This window comes from Oncorhynchus gorbuscha, linkage group LG10 (genome assembly GCF_021184085.1).
Source record: "Oncorhynchus gorbuscha isolate QuinsamMale2020 ecotype Even-year linkage group LG10, OgorEven_v1.0, whole genome shotgun sequence".
In the NCBI taxonomy this organism is placed as follows: Eukaryota; Metazoa; Chordata; class Actinopteri; order Salmoniformes; family Salmonidae; genus Oncorhynchus; species Oncorhynchus gorbuscha.
In genome coordinates, this window is record NC_060182.1 from 30,253,226 (window position 1) to 30,268,309 (window position 15,084).

General features: G+C 43.5%; 1 protein-coding gene across 6 annotated transcripts in view; it reads right to left on the reverse strand.

Moving 5' to 3' along the window:
• LOC124045844 (histone deacetylase 7-like) overlaps positions 1–15,084 on the reverse strand; it is an 87,489-nt gene that overhangs the window by 26,474 nt on the left and 45,931 nt on the right. For all 6 annotated transcript variants that reach the window (XM_046365554.1, XM_046365553.1, XM_046365558.1 and 3 more), the window contains exons 3-4: positions 1,584–1,753; positions 1,225–1,306 (exon numbers count right to left, since the gene is read on the reverse strand). In XM_046365554.1, the coding sequence (XP_046221510.1) occupies positions 1,225–1,306; positions 1,584–1,753 (252 nt within the window). The remainder of the gene's footprint in view (positions 1–1,224; positions 1,307–1,583; positions 1,754–15,084) is intronic.

Below are 15,084 nucleotides of genomic sequence, written 5' to 3' on the forward strand. Positions count from 1 at the left end.
TGGGAGAATGGTGTGGCATTCCTCCAATAGAGTTCCAGACACTTGTAGAATTTATGTCAAGGTGCATTGAAGCTGTTCTGGCTTGTGGTGCCAAACATCCTATTAAGACACTATGTTGGTGTTTCCTTTATTTTGGCAGTTACCTGTATGCCAAAGTTTAATTCATGGAATGGGAGTGGTATATTGTATATCTTAAATGTACATTCGGATATAGATCTCTCTGCTCAATATTACCCTTCCATTTCTTGACCAGTTGTCTGGGACAGAGATGTTGTTTTCGATGTGCCAATTCATAGGCAAGTTCTCTGCACTTGAGGCTACTAAAGCTTATGAAACTGGTCTACAATATTGTTGATATTCTTAGCAAGCTCAGACTCCAAGTCATCAGATAAGACCTTGTGTGCCCCTGCTACTCTATCATAGCCTCTCTCCTGCACGGGTACAGGTTCCTTTCGTTGTTGTAGATGTAGCTCTCCAGTGTCATTCAGTCTCTTCGTTCATCCCAAATGGACTTCTTCCCTTCCTTCACTAACTCGGCTGCTCTCTCAAGAACTCCGAGGGGGGGCTAGACCTCTGCTTGTTTGACGTTGATCCTGAGTTCAATACGCAGAAATACTGTGCATATTAGGAATAAAGCGGAGAAAATGTCATCAGCATTTGTATGGGGCTACGCTGGCCATTGGCTCAACTTACCCTGGGGCAAACGGTTTGAATCTATTAGCACACACGGCTATGAGGATGAACTTTCATGCTAGGTTTAGGACCTCCTGTTGAAGCCGATAGAGACCCCAACTGATGTACAGAACAATGTTAAAACAGCATCATTAAACCTGTAACACAATACATTTGACTTGGTAAAAATATAAATAAATGTACCCAACTTGCGAACCACTTTTTCCGTGCTTCACAGACTCCATGAAACCATGACCTATTCCAAACGATTTGGTCACATGATTCATTGTGTGTGTGTGGTTTCCTAGAAACAAGGGGTGGCTCAACTTGACCCACTGGCTCAACACAACCCACTCTCTCCTACTACAGTGTACATGCATACAGGCATACAGGCATACAGGCATACACACACACACACACACACACACACACACACACACACACACACACACACACACACACACACACACACACACACACACACACACACACACACACACACACACACACACACACACACACACACACACACACACACACAGTGAAACTCACTCTGTTGGCTCTTGTCCTTGTGCCACAGCTGCTGCAGCTCTTGCTGTTTCTCCTGCTCACTTCTTCGTTGTTCCATGTTAAACTGAAAGCCGACGAGACAGTCATTAAAGTGCGTGTGGAAACAGGAACAAGTGCCGCTCTGATCTGGGTATGTGTGACATATGGTGGAGGAAAGACTTGGGCTAATGAGTGTAAATGGGGCATGAAAGTCATTAATATGAGCTAAAATGTACAAGAAACATTACACATGAAACATTACAGACATGTAATGCAATTTATGGGTTCCTTTCACATCAGTGTGTGTGTCGGTGTTTGGCAACAGTGTGTGCTGAGAGCAGCCCTAACGATGCAGTACGTACCCGTATGTGCTGATGCAGCTGGTGCTGGGAGAAGGTAGTGCAGGGCTGGTGGGAGAAGGGGCTGTGGAGCAGAGGAGGGTGCAGGGCCGTGTCCGAACCCGGCCGCATCACACGCTCCGTCACACGCAGGTCCATTGGGACTGACCCCAGAGGCGCCGACACCGAGGGCTCTAGGGGAGGGAGGGGAGAGAGTTGAGTTTCTCAGAAAATCCATTTCTTACTTCCAACCTCTTGACTTCAGGTCAAGTGTTAAATTATTGTACGGCAGTAACACTTGACTCCCAGAAACTGGAGGGGATAGAAGAGTACTTTGACTAAAGAGAAGAGAGAGAGAAAGAGAGACGTGACAGAGAGGGAGATAAATAGACCAGAGGCACAGCACACTCAGTGTATAGATGAGGGCTAGATGAATGTGAGCGGCGATCCCACACTGGACACGACACATACAACAAGAATGTCTGCTGTACATATATAACACTGTCTCACAGCCTTTCCCTCCACTGTCTCACAGCCTTTCCCTCTCCCCTCCACTGTCTCACAGCCTTTCCCCCCCCCCCCCACTGTCTCTCAGCTTTTCCCTCTCCCCTCCACTGTCTCACAGCCTTTCCCTCTCCCCTCCAGTCTCACAGCCTTTCCCTCTCCCCTCCACTGTCTCTCAGCCTTTCCCTCACCCCTTCACTGTCTCACCGCCTTTCCCTCTCCCCTCCACTGTCTCACAGCCTTTCCATCTCCCCTCCACTGTCTCTCAGCCTTTCCCTCTCCCCTCCACTGTCTCACAGCCTTTCCCTCTCCCCTCCACTGTCTCTCAGCCTTTCCCTCACCCCTTCACTGTCTCACCGCCTTTCCCTCTCCCCTCCACTGTCTCACAGCCTTTCCATCTCCCCTCCACTGTCTCTCAGCCTTTCCCTCTCCCCTCCACTGTCTCACAGCCTTTCCCTCTCCCCTCCACTGTCTCACAGCCTTTCCCTCTCCCCTCCACTGTCTCACAGCCTTTCCCTCACCCCCACTGTCTCACAGCCTTTCCCTCTCCCCTCCACTGTCTCAAAGCCTTTCCCTCTCCCCTCCACTGTCTCAAAGCCTTTCCCTCTCCCCTCCACTGTCTCACAGCCTTTCCCTCTCCCCTCCACTGTCTCACAGCCTTTCCCTCTCCCCTCCACTGTCTCACAGCCTTTCCCTCTCCCCTCCACTGTCTCAAAGCCTTTCCCTCTCCCCTCCACTGTCTCACAGCCTTTCCCTCTCCCCTCCACTGTCTCAAAGCCTTTCCCTCTCCCCTCCACTGTCTCACAGCCTTTCCCTCTCCCCTCCACTGTCTCACAGCCTTTCCCTCTCCCCTCCACTGTCTCACAGCCTTTCCCTCTCCCCTCCACTGTCCCAAAGCCTTTCCCTCTCCCCTCCACTGTCTCAAAGCCTTTCCCTCTCCCCTCCACTGTCTCTCCTCATTCTAGATTCTTCACTGACATAAATGTCTGATTTGCATGATAATCCAGGATATTTGCATTGCATGGGTGAGCCAGGGGGAAAGATTGCCTTGCCGCGCTCTACAACAGGATCCAGAACGGGGTTGGGAAAGAGCTATGGGTTTTACCGCACCGTGCTGACACACATGCATTCACCCTCTCACACACGGATACAGACACAGAGACTCAAAACAATTATTGACATAATTGCCAAGTCTTTGGTTGAGTTTATAACTACACACACAAAGTCTCAATTGTCTGACGCTTTGTAAAGTGAAATGATGTACTGTACATTTCATGAAGTTTGACTTGGCCTGCTTCCAAATTCCAAGCAGCGAGAATGTTTCTGCCTTGTGTCAAGACCTGCAAGCAGTAGAACTGTTTCTCACAGCTGGGTTGAGGAGGGTGTGGAGTGACTGAGGGTGAGATAGATATATTCTATAGCCTACAACACTGCTGTGGTGTGTAGTGTGCAGTGCCTGTGCCTGTGTGAGAGGAGAAAAGCCTCCTTCGTACACACTGATATAGCCAGCTGTGTGCTCTCACATCCCCAATGGGAACAACAGATGATGTGATTCATGCCTTAGTTTGGACGCCCATGGAAATCCAAGGGCTGTTTGCAGGCCCTCACAGTGCACAGCCAGCTGGGTACAGCGTCAACATATACTGTATCATTACACAAACACTTCATTGTTCACCCGACGAGCATTATTACTGTTTAACTAAATCAATCACTCCCTACTGCTAATGAGAGAGAACCAACAAAAGTGTGTTTATCTAGGAATGAAAGATGAGCTTTTCACAATCCTATTGTAGGAATGAAAACGGGCTGGTGAGATCGCTGTGTGTGTGTGTGTGTGTGTGTGTGTGTGTGTGTGTGTGTGTGTGTGTGTGTGTGTGTGTGTGTGTGTGTGTGTGTGTGTGTGTGTGTGTGTGTGTGTGTGTGTGTGTGTGTGTGTGTGTGTGTGTGTGTGTGTGTGTGTGTGTGTGTGTGTGTGCGCTGCAGTGTGTTTTTCTGTGTAAAAATGAATGCAGGCATTGCAAACGCGATGGGGGGAAGCATTCTGATGGACATTTTTGTCTTTTAAAGTCCAGTTGGTGTGTATAAATGAGGCCGTAACAACCGGGCCACAACATCTACTGGCACAGCCCTCTGCTTAAGGCCTCCATGTTAGGAGGCTGGAGAGGAGGAAGGCGAAAAGCTTGACAGAGGCCGCATGAATGTCATCAATGTTTGGAATGATTAAATACCTTCTTGACGAGGAGTCAACAGGCTCTATGTGTGCATCCCAATTGACACCCTACTCCCTATATAGTGCACTACTTTTGTGCATAATATAGGGACTAGTGATCTATTTAGGAGACGCTGACCAGAGTCTGACAAATGAGGAGGAACAAGTGGATTATTCCAGGAACGTAACATCAGCGACTCATAAAAGGCAACAAAGGGGACCAGTCATCAGCAGAAAACACCAGCGCCTTTTCTGTTTGCATCTCTCTCCCTCCGCCAGCTATATTTAGAGACAACATTCACCTGTACAAGACTTGTTTTTCACCACTCTTCATCACCTTTCATTTCCACAGTAATGGAACCCACTGGGAAAGGGGATGAGTATGTGAGTGAGAGAGAGTGTTTGCCTGTGTGTGTGTGTGTGTGTTTGCCTGTGTGTGTGTGTGTGTGTATATATATATATATATGTTTGCCTGTCTGTGCTGTGAGAAAGATACCCTGTTTGTCTGAAATATGAAACTGGCTGATGGACAAACTCATAAAAATGTCAAGCAAATGTGAGCAGGACTGCACATAGAAATGCACAGTCTGTTTTTTTGTCTGTCTGAGGAAGACTCAGTGGAGTGTAGCATCTTAACCATTACAGTACAACAGACAGAGGCAGTGTCCTGAATGGCACCCTAATCCCACGTTTGACTAGAGCCCTAAGGGCTTGGCTCAAAAATAGTGCACTATATCACATTACAGCCTAAGTCATGGTCTCTGTGATCTGATAGGCTGTGAAGTCATAGTCTCTGTGATCTGATAGGCTGTGAAGTCATGGTCTCTATGATCTGATAGGCTGTGAAGTCATAGTCTCTGTGATCTGATGGGCTGTGAAGTCATAGTCTCTGTGATCTGATAGGCTGTGAAGTCATAGTCTCTGTGATCTGATAGGCTGTGAAGTCATAGTCTCTGTGATCTGATAGGCTGTGAAGTCATAGTCTCTGTGATCTGATGGGCTGTGAAGTCATGGTCTCTGTGATCTGATAGGCTGTGAAGTCATAGTCTCTGTGATCTGATAGGCTGTGAAGTCATAGTCTCTGTGATCTGATGGGCTGTGAAGTCATAGTCTCTGTGATCTGATGGGCTGTGAAGTCATAGTCTCTGTGATTGTATGGGCTGTGAAGTCAGTCTCTGTGATCTGATGGGCTGTGAAGTCATAGTCTCTGTGATCTGATGGGCTGTGAAGTCATAGTCTCTGTGATCTGATGGGCTGTGAAGTCATAGTCTCTATGATCTGATGGGCTGTGAAGTCATAGTCTCTGTGATCTGATGGGCTGTGAAGTCATAGTCTCTGTGATTGTATGGGCTGTGAAGTCATGGTCTCTGTGATCTGATAGGCTGTGAAGTCATAGTCTCTGTGATCTGATGGGCTGTGAAGTCATAGTCTCTATGATCTGATAGGCTGTGAAGTCATGGTCTCTATGATCTGATAGGCTGTGAAGTCATAGTCTCTGTGATCTGATGGGCTGTGAAGTCATAGTCTCTGTGATCTGATAGGCTGTGAAGTCATAGTCTCTGTGATCTGATAGGCTGTGAAGTCATAGTCTCTGTGATCTGATGGGCTGTGAAGTCATAGTCTCTGTGATCTGATAGGCTGTGAAGTCATAGTCTCTGTGATCTGATGGGCTGTGAAGTCATGGTCTCTGTGATCTGATGGGCTGTGAAGTCATAGTCTCTGTGATCTGATGGGCTGTGAAGTCATAGTCTCTGTGATCTGATAGGCTGTGAAGTCATAGTCTCTGTGATCTGATGGGCTGTGAAGTCATGGTCTCTGTGATCTGATGGGCTGTGAAGTCATGGTCTCTGTGATCTGATGGGCTGTGATGTGATTATGAAGTAATCTCTATGCTCTGATAGGCTGCGATGTGATGATGAAATCATGGTCTCTGTGCTCTGATATGCTGTGATGTGTTGAAGTCATGGTCTCTGTGCTCTGATAGGCTGTGATGTGATGATGAAATCATGGTCTCTGTGCTCTGGTAGGCTGTGACGTGATGATGAAGTCACGGTCTCTGTGCTCTGATAGGCTGTGATGTGATGAGGAAGTCATGGTCTCTGTGCTCTGATTGGCTGTGATGTGATGATGAGATGTGGTTATTGAAGACTGGTTCCATGTTGGCCTGAGGGATAATGAATCCAACTGAACAATGTACAGACAGAAGACAATGAGTCTCTCCTCCTCCTCTCGCCTTCCCCAGAATATTGTTCTCCGCTCTGGACTGGTTATACCAGTATGGTCAGTGTGTACGGGAACCTCTCTCCCTCTGGTCCCTCCTCCAGATTAGGCAGAATGACTGATTAAGTAAGTATGAAACCACGCCTTTCTGTAACTAGACACCCTTTACCTCGTATAACCTCTACCACTCCACTCATCAGTTGACATGATCATTCTGCATGGAGAAGTTGTGTACAGTACCATAACTGTAGTATGAAGTTGGAGTACACCCCCCCCCCAAAAAAAACAACAACAACAACAACAACAACATGTCAACTGCTGACATTTGTATCCTCTGAATAGGGTTAGAAAACGGGGAAAAGTGTAGGGAACAGACAGTGGTGACACTATCAACACTATAGTCTGTGTTGATGGAGGCTGAGCTGGAGCTGAGTGACGTCCTCTGTGGTCAGGTCTGCTAGGAGAGAAAGGAAACTGGAACAATGGAAGCCAAAGTGTCAGAGTAAATCTCAGGCCCGGCTCCACAGAGAGAGCGGGGCAGACCGGCTGGGCCTCTAAATTAGGCGTCTCAAAATAAAAAGGCCAACAAAACAGGAAGTATTGACCAAGTGACATCTGCTCCAATTGGGTCAGACGCCTCCCCCTGCCTCCCTCCCTCCCCTACCTCCTTTTGTTTATGCTGACTGGACTGGAGCCTCTAATTGGCATGTCCACATCTATTTTGGGGTGGGAGGAATGTTTTTTTCAGGCTCTGCTGCTAATTTCTATGGTGACTTTTGTCTTTCCTCCTCATCAGAGGTCCTGTCCATCGGCCCAGAGGATATGTAGCACAAACAACATCCTCCGGGGAAAATGTATTGAATATGTATGCGCATAATGTGTAGAAAGTTTTTTTTAAAGGAACCTTTCGGAAAATATAAATGTATTTGTTAATGCAAAGGTGTGTATGTGTGTCTGAGTGTGCAAACAGTCCTTTAGGGCTTGTAGATAAGCCTTGTCACTCTGCATACACTAAAAGATTGATGACAGTCCACAGAATGGTGCCAGTGGCGACACCCAGGAATACAACAATTGTCTGCAACTAGGGTTGCAAAGGGTCTAAAATGTTCCGGTAAATGTCCCAGGAATATGGGGAATTTTGCTTAAATTAATCAAAAAAAGTTAGCTTATAACAATTAACCTTTTTTTGTGGGATACACATATGGCAATTCTAGGTCTTGTAGCATATTTTGGATAAACTATCCCCAATTCAATGGAATTGCAACCCTCTGCATGCACAGTGCATTCTTCCATCACATGTACAGCTGATTCTCAAGATCTTGCACACTGTTGAGCCCACACCACTACACTGTCTGAGCCAAGGACTACATGCTTTCTGATGAGTTTTGATTACAATACTGGGTGGGGTGAATATATTTTATAGGACATACATCATTTCTAACTTGATATCAATTTCTGCTAGTTAGTTTTTGCTACCATGTGGGTTTTAGCTTGCTTGAGCGTGCTAACTGAGAAGTGTTAATTCACCAGTTTCCATACATGTTTCATTTTAAAACATTTCTGTTACAAAGGAGTTGTTTAATATAACTGCTTAACTATTTATCTGTATTTATTTTTTGTCGTTTTTTTCTCATCTTTACAGGAAAACGCCACGGAAACTATCTGATGTGTGGAGACATTTCACTGCAGCTAATGTAGAAGGAAAAGCTGTGTACATTTGCAAATACTGTGCCAAATCATATGTGAAGAAAGCAACAAAGATGCAGAATCATCTGGCCAAGTGCATAAAGTTCCCTCAGTGCTCACAACAAGCAACCTGACAAAAGTCCCTCTACTTCTATTCGAGGTGAAAATGAGGAATCAGACACCTTATAGATAGCAACAGCTCACGGTCCTCCTGGAATCAGATGTTTTTTGACTCAATGGAGGAACGTAGTCAGAGAAATGCTGATGAATGTCTTGCTCGAGCTGTGTACGCAACTGGTTCACCTCTGATGCTCACAGGCAATGTGTATTGGAAGAGATTTCTGAAATGTTCTTCGCCCAGCATACACTCCTCCAACCAGACATGCTTTATCTACTAATTTGCTGGATGCAGAGTTCAACAGAGTTCAAGTGAAGGTCAAGCAAATCATAGAGAGAGCAGACTGTATTACTATCATCTCTGATAGGTGGTTGAATGTTTGTGAGCAAGGACAAATTAACTACATCATCTCCACCTCAACCAGTATTCTACAAGAGCACAGACACAAGGAACAACAGACATACCGGTCTCTACATCGCAGATGAGCTGAAGGAAGTCATCAGTAACCTTGAACCACAGAAGGTATTTGCACTGGTGACAGACAATGCTGTGAACACGAAGGCTACTTGGTCTAAAGTGGAGGAGTCCTATTCTCACATCACCCCCATTGAAACTGCTCCTCAAGGACATCATGGCACTGAAAACAATGGATACACTCTACAAGAGAGCCAAGGAAATGGTTAGGTATTTGAAGGGTCATCAAGTTATAGCAGCAATCTACCTCACCAAGCAAAGTGAGAAGTATAAGAGCACCACATTGGCCATCCGGGCAAATTTGAGGTTTTTTGAGCCTGACAACGAGCCATCCTCAACAAGGTTGGAAAATGACAGTGAAGATGAGCCCTCAGTGTCTGATGTTCAAGAGGTAGACATTGAGGAGGTCCAGGGAGAAGACATGGAAGCCTGAGAGGAAGACAACCAAAGCTTTAGTTTCTAGACTTTCATTTTACAGATTTATGTTGAAAACATTTTTTTGGGAGATGTGATGGATCATTGGGGATCATTCAATATTTCCATTCTTTTGTTGTTCAGTGAAATCATCTCATGTGAAGAGTCAACTCATTTAATTCAAGTTCAATTTGTAACTAAATAGTTATTTTTATTTCCATTGGAAGGATTTAATCATTTGCAATGATGTCTACTTATGATAAGGTAAAAATGTTTATATTTCTGTCTCCATATGATATGGTAAATATATCCAATGCAAAAAATATATAAATATATAAATGGTATTAATATTAATTTGCATATATTTCCGTTAATTCCCATATATTCCTTTAATTCCCACGGAAAGTTTCCACCTCTGAATATTCCCCAAAATGTGCAACCCTATCTACAACACACTATCTATCACCACTGTATCCTCTGGTCTACATTCAGTCTGCATCAATTCTCCAACCGTCTCTTTTCCAAAAATATATATTTTTTTTAATAAAGAATTTATTCCATGAAGGCACTACAAAAGCCCTACACTTGGCCAAGCTTAAAACACAAGTCAAGTTACTGAGTGGAAAGGTTCACCTACATTATGAGCAATTTCCTAGTCATGCAGGTTCAGTTCCTTTACACTCTGTGACCATGTCTGAATACTTGCATTATAAATAGAAGGCATTTTGAGTATGCGAAAATAAAGTTTTATAGTTCATGAAAATGTCAAAACTTGAGTATGCTTTAAATGCCTACTCATTTGTGCTTTTCATCTAGTAGAATCCGCTGCACCTTACTGAGGAAGATAATTCTTTCCAGGCTCATGTGTTTGACAACAGCTGATAATCACATATGGTGACTGGCTGTAGAAAATATAACCAATGACGGGAATAAACGCAATTACGCATTAGATGATTCATTTGGTTCTACTAAACAGTACGTTTTAAATAGTATGTAGTATGATTACTACAAAGTATGTATGCGGTTTCAGTAAGTAGTAGACAAGACAGAGTTCGGACTCAACCGGTCTCTGCAAGACTGCCAGGAGCTTAAAGTATTCCCTTTGAACTTCCTGAGACATAATTAAACAGAGAAGAAATGAGAGGAGAGGAAAGGGGAAAGAGGTCAGAGCAGGGGGATTGTTATGACAACCTGACACCCCTGAGAAAGTCCCCCCCCCCCTCCCTGAGCCTCCACTGAGGCATCTCAAACTGGCTCCCTCCTAAAAGGGGACATGCCACAGTGTTATTCTGATCCCAACCTCAATATGTGTGTGTTCCACTCCTGAGGAGGAGTCTTTCACCATCTCTCAGTACAAGTGCAACTCAACACCTCCTTCCATCTTCCCTCTTCCTGCAGGCCCTCCTGTCGCTGCGTGTGTGTGTGTTTAGTGCGCGAGGTCAACCCTGCTGCGCAGCATGGCTTGCCATTCCTGTCTGCAGTGTAGGATTGCCTGCAGTTCGCTGTGCTCTATGTACTTCTAGGAACTGCCCGTTTCCAACATGTGGATACATAACGGAGTTGTTCCTGCCATATACAAAGGTCACCTCTATTCAATTTCTAGGATACCACATACCACTGGTACATCAGGTAACATAGCTCTGGAGTAAACTTGAGGACCTAATGCATACTAAATATGCATACAAAATAGCGGCATTCTTTATAATTGTAATTGAATGCGGTTGTTGATAATAGAAGCCCGTCTATCAGGCCTATCCACCTCATTTTCGAACTCATTTAAAACACGGAAGCCAAACGTGGAAACTATAGATACAACTTCTGCCATGCTTGCGCATTATCATGCTTCATATGCGCGCCACCAGAAATCCCTGCATTGGCATGTTTCTGTTAACTGATACACCATGACAAAATACACCATATTACTGTCCTGCTAATGTGCCTGGACCTTGTAGGCTAAACATCCGAGAAAACCCCCTAAACTGATTCAAATGGTTGCCCGATCAGGCAGGCGAGATGCAGTTATTTTTAAATGAATATGCATTCAATATGCCAGGCTTTTGAACGGTTATTCAAATGTCATAGGCTATTCACTGCAGTTTACAGTCTAGACTAGTGTTTTGTACTCACTTGAAAACAACAATAGCATTCTTCATTACATTGTGTTGTTATTGTAGTCTAGGTAGGATACATTTCGTGTCCCTAGAAAAGTGAAACAATAGGGTAGCTTTTCGAGCTGCGTAACCCGCGGGGACTGGGACTAGGAGGGAGCGCAGCCTCAGGAGCGCACATAGTGTAGGCTAACTATGATCCGACAGCCTAAACCTTTTTTTTTTCTCACGGTGTAAATTGACTGGATATTTTCACTGCAATATTAAGCTCAACATTGAGCTTATGAAGTATGGGCTAACATGCATACACTTCTAACTTAGGCTATAGGCTATATCTCGAGCCTGTGTCTCTTAATTGTTCTGTTGTGCATTTACGCACATGTCCTCTCCGCTGCCACAGCTATTCCTTTTAAATCTTATAGAGGGGCATGAAAAGCCAGACAACAAAAGCTTGTTTGACACTTATTTTTGACGTATTTTCTTTAGCCTACTAATAGCCTATTGGACGAGAGATAGACGCTCGCTTGCTGAACGTAAAATAGGCTACAGCATTAACAGGCAGGAGAGTTGGAGAGGAGAGGCCCATATGTTCCTATATTAGGCCTATCTTAACACGGGGGCTACATCCTGACAAAATAGACATACACCATATGAGTGGCCTGCTAATGCACCTTTCTGGACCCTCTGAACTGTTGAGAATAGACCCAAACTGAACCAAATGGTTGCATGATCTGTTGGCATGAGCAGTTATTTCAGCATGACACAAAACAGGACTTATGAGCAGTTATTTCAGCATGACACAAAACAGGACTTATGAGCAGTTATTTCAGCATGACACAAAACAGGACTTATGAGCAGTTATTTCAGCATGACACAAAACAGGACTTATGAGCAGTTATTTCAGCATGACACAAAACAGGACTTATGAGCAGTTATTTCAGCATGACACAAAACAGGACTTATGAGCAGTTATTTCAGCATGACACAAAACAGGACTTATGAGCAGTTATTTCAGCATGACACAAAACAGGACTTATGAGCCGTTATTTCAGCATGACACAAAACAGGACTTATGAGCAGTTATTTCAGCATGACACAAAACAGGACTTATGAGCAGTTATTTCAGCATGACACAAAACAGGACTTTTATGAGCAGTTATTTCAGCATGACACAAAACAGGACTTATGAGCAGTTATTTCAGCATGACACAAAATAGGACTTATGAGCAGTTATTTCAGCATGACACAAAACAGGACTTATGAGCAGTTATTTCAGCATGACACAAAACAGGACTTATGAGCAGTTATTTCAGCATGACACAAAACAGGACTTATGAGCAGTTATTTCAGCATGACACAAAACAGGACTTATGAGCAGTTATTTCAATGAGCCTACATCACTGAAGTTTACAGTCTATGGAGAATAACTGTGTATTCACTTCATAACACTAATACACTCCTCATTGAACTGTGTTGTTGTAGCACATGAATAATTGTTTTGTCTACAAACCTTGGCCTAGGTTTATCCTGTCGCCCAGTCACTTGACCCCCACCTAATACCTATATGTACTGTACATATCTACCTCAAAATCCTAATACCCCTGCACATGGACTCGGTACTACTACCCGATGCATATAGTCAAGCTATCATTGCTCGTGTTACTATTTTTTAAATAAGATTTTTTTTTTCAATTGTATTCTTCATTTTTGAGAAGGGCTCATAAGAAAGCATTTCACTGTTGGTCTACACCTATTTTACGAAACATGTGACAATAAAAATTTGATTTGAGATCTGCCATTTCATAATCTGGTTTCTTATTTTTCTTGCACTTACAATTATTTTGCCTATAGCCTAATATTTAGCTACTGAATGGCCTAATATCTAGCTAATATTTAGCTACTGAATGGCCTAATATCTAGCTAATATTTAGCTACTGAATGGCCTAATATCTAGCTAATATTTAGCTACTGAATGGCCTAATATCTAGCTAATATTTAGCTACTGAATGGCCTAATATCTAGCTAATATTTAGCTACTGAATGGCCTAATATCTAGCTAATATTTAGCTTCTTACTTCGGCTACACATCGCTAGCCTCTATTTTCCTCCAGCTGTTCCCGTGAGCAAGACACTCCGCAATAGGCCATTCCTCTTCTCATAAAATCACAGGAAAAGATATAGACTACAAAAGCTATAGGACATTTATTTTGATCATGTTTTATTCTAGACATGTATTCTAATGTAAAAACAGGCCTACATCATAGGAAATGCATTTCAGGGAAAGTTAAGGAGAGAAAGTGCATTGGTGTGATCACTATTGGCCCGTTATGATAACATTGTTCCACTGATGCATTGCAAATAGTGCACAGGACAGACAGAGGTGAGCACTGTAAAAAAGAAGACCCAGAGAAATTGACAACCATTAGAAAAATGGAAATCACTTGCAAACCACTTGAGCAACGAGGCAATGGCATTATGTAGGCCTAAAAGATGCGCAGAGTAAACAGTGTTCGTTGTCGAATTGCTACATTTAAAAACGAGTTACTATATTATTTTCATTATGCCTACATGTACATTGAAGTATTATTTGCAGTTGTCACCATGACAATGAACACACCTTGAAAGCACTGAACGTCTGAACCACTATCTGTGTGTTAGGCCTCATGAATGGTTTTGTGTTATCTAATAGCAGCATGCACCGATGTCTTGATTAGTTTGATTAACAGGTGTAGGACTGAATAACGATAAACTATTTACTTTCCTCTAGTGTGGATGTTCACCAACGTTTTAAAGCCGTTTTATAGCCTATTGTTTATCATCATCGTTATGGTTATTGACTTGGTTAAAGACCCGGCCCTTAACACTGACACAAACCCAACTAACTTGAATGAAATAAATATAAAATTAGACTTATACACCTACAGTATACATGTGTACTTGACTGTTATACTCTATAAATGTACTCTTTCAAATCATTTACACTGGCAAGTTTGCGACCAGCGTGCTGCTGTAGGAAAGTAAAGCGGAAGTCGACTCCATCACTTCCGTTGTTTGGCTGAGCCCATAGCAACGTTCGAAAATGAAGTGGATAGCTCAGTCAGGGTAGGTAGTCAAATAAAGTCAAATTATAATATTTGTCACATGCTTCGTAAACAACAGGTTTAGACTAGTAGTGAAATGCTTGCTTATGGGCCTTTCCCAACATTGCAGAGAGAAAGAAAATAGAGAAATAATCAAAAAAGTTCAAAGTTATAATAAACACACAATGAGTAAAGATTAACTTGGCTATATACACAGGGTACAATGTAATTGAGGTAGATATGTACATATAACTAGGAATAAAGGGACAGATACTAAACAGTAGCAGCAGCGTATGTGATGAGTCAAACAAAAAGTGCAAAAAAGGGTCAAGCAGATGGTTAAATAGTTAACCAATAGCTACCCCCGGACTAACTATTTAACAGTCGTATGGCTTGGGGGTAGAAGCGGTTCAGGGTCCTGTTGGTTCCAGACTAGTCACTAGTCTCCTGCATTCTCTTCCCCTCTCCTCCATTCTCTTCCTCTATCTCTTCACCTCCCCACCCATCTCTATGGGCTGCAGCAGTAGAACAGAGACAGACAGGTGAGATAAGACAAAGGTTGACAGAGAGCAGAACAGCAGAGCAGAGTAGCAGTATGTAGACTTCCTCTGCTGGGTAAATATGTCTGGAATTGCAGCAGGAATGTTAATCATGGCCCGGCGTATCTATCAACCTCTCACTAATACAAACTTGTACAACATCCCTCCAAAAC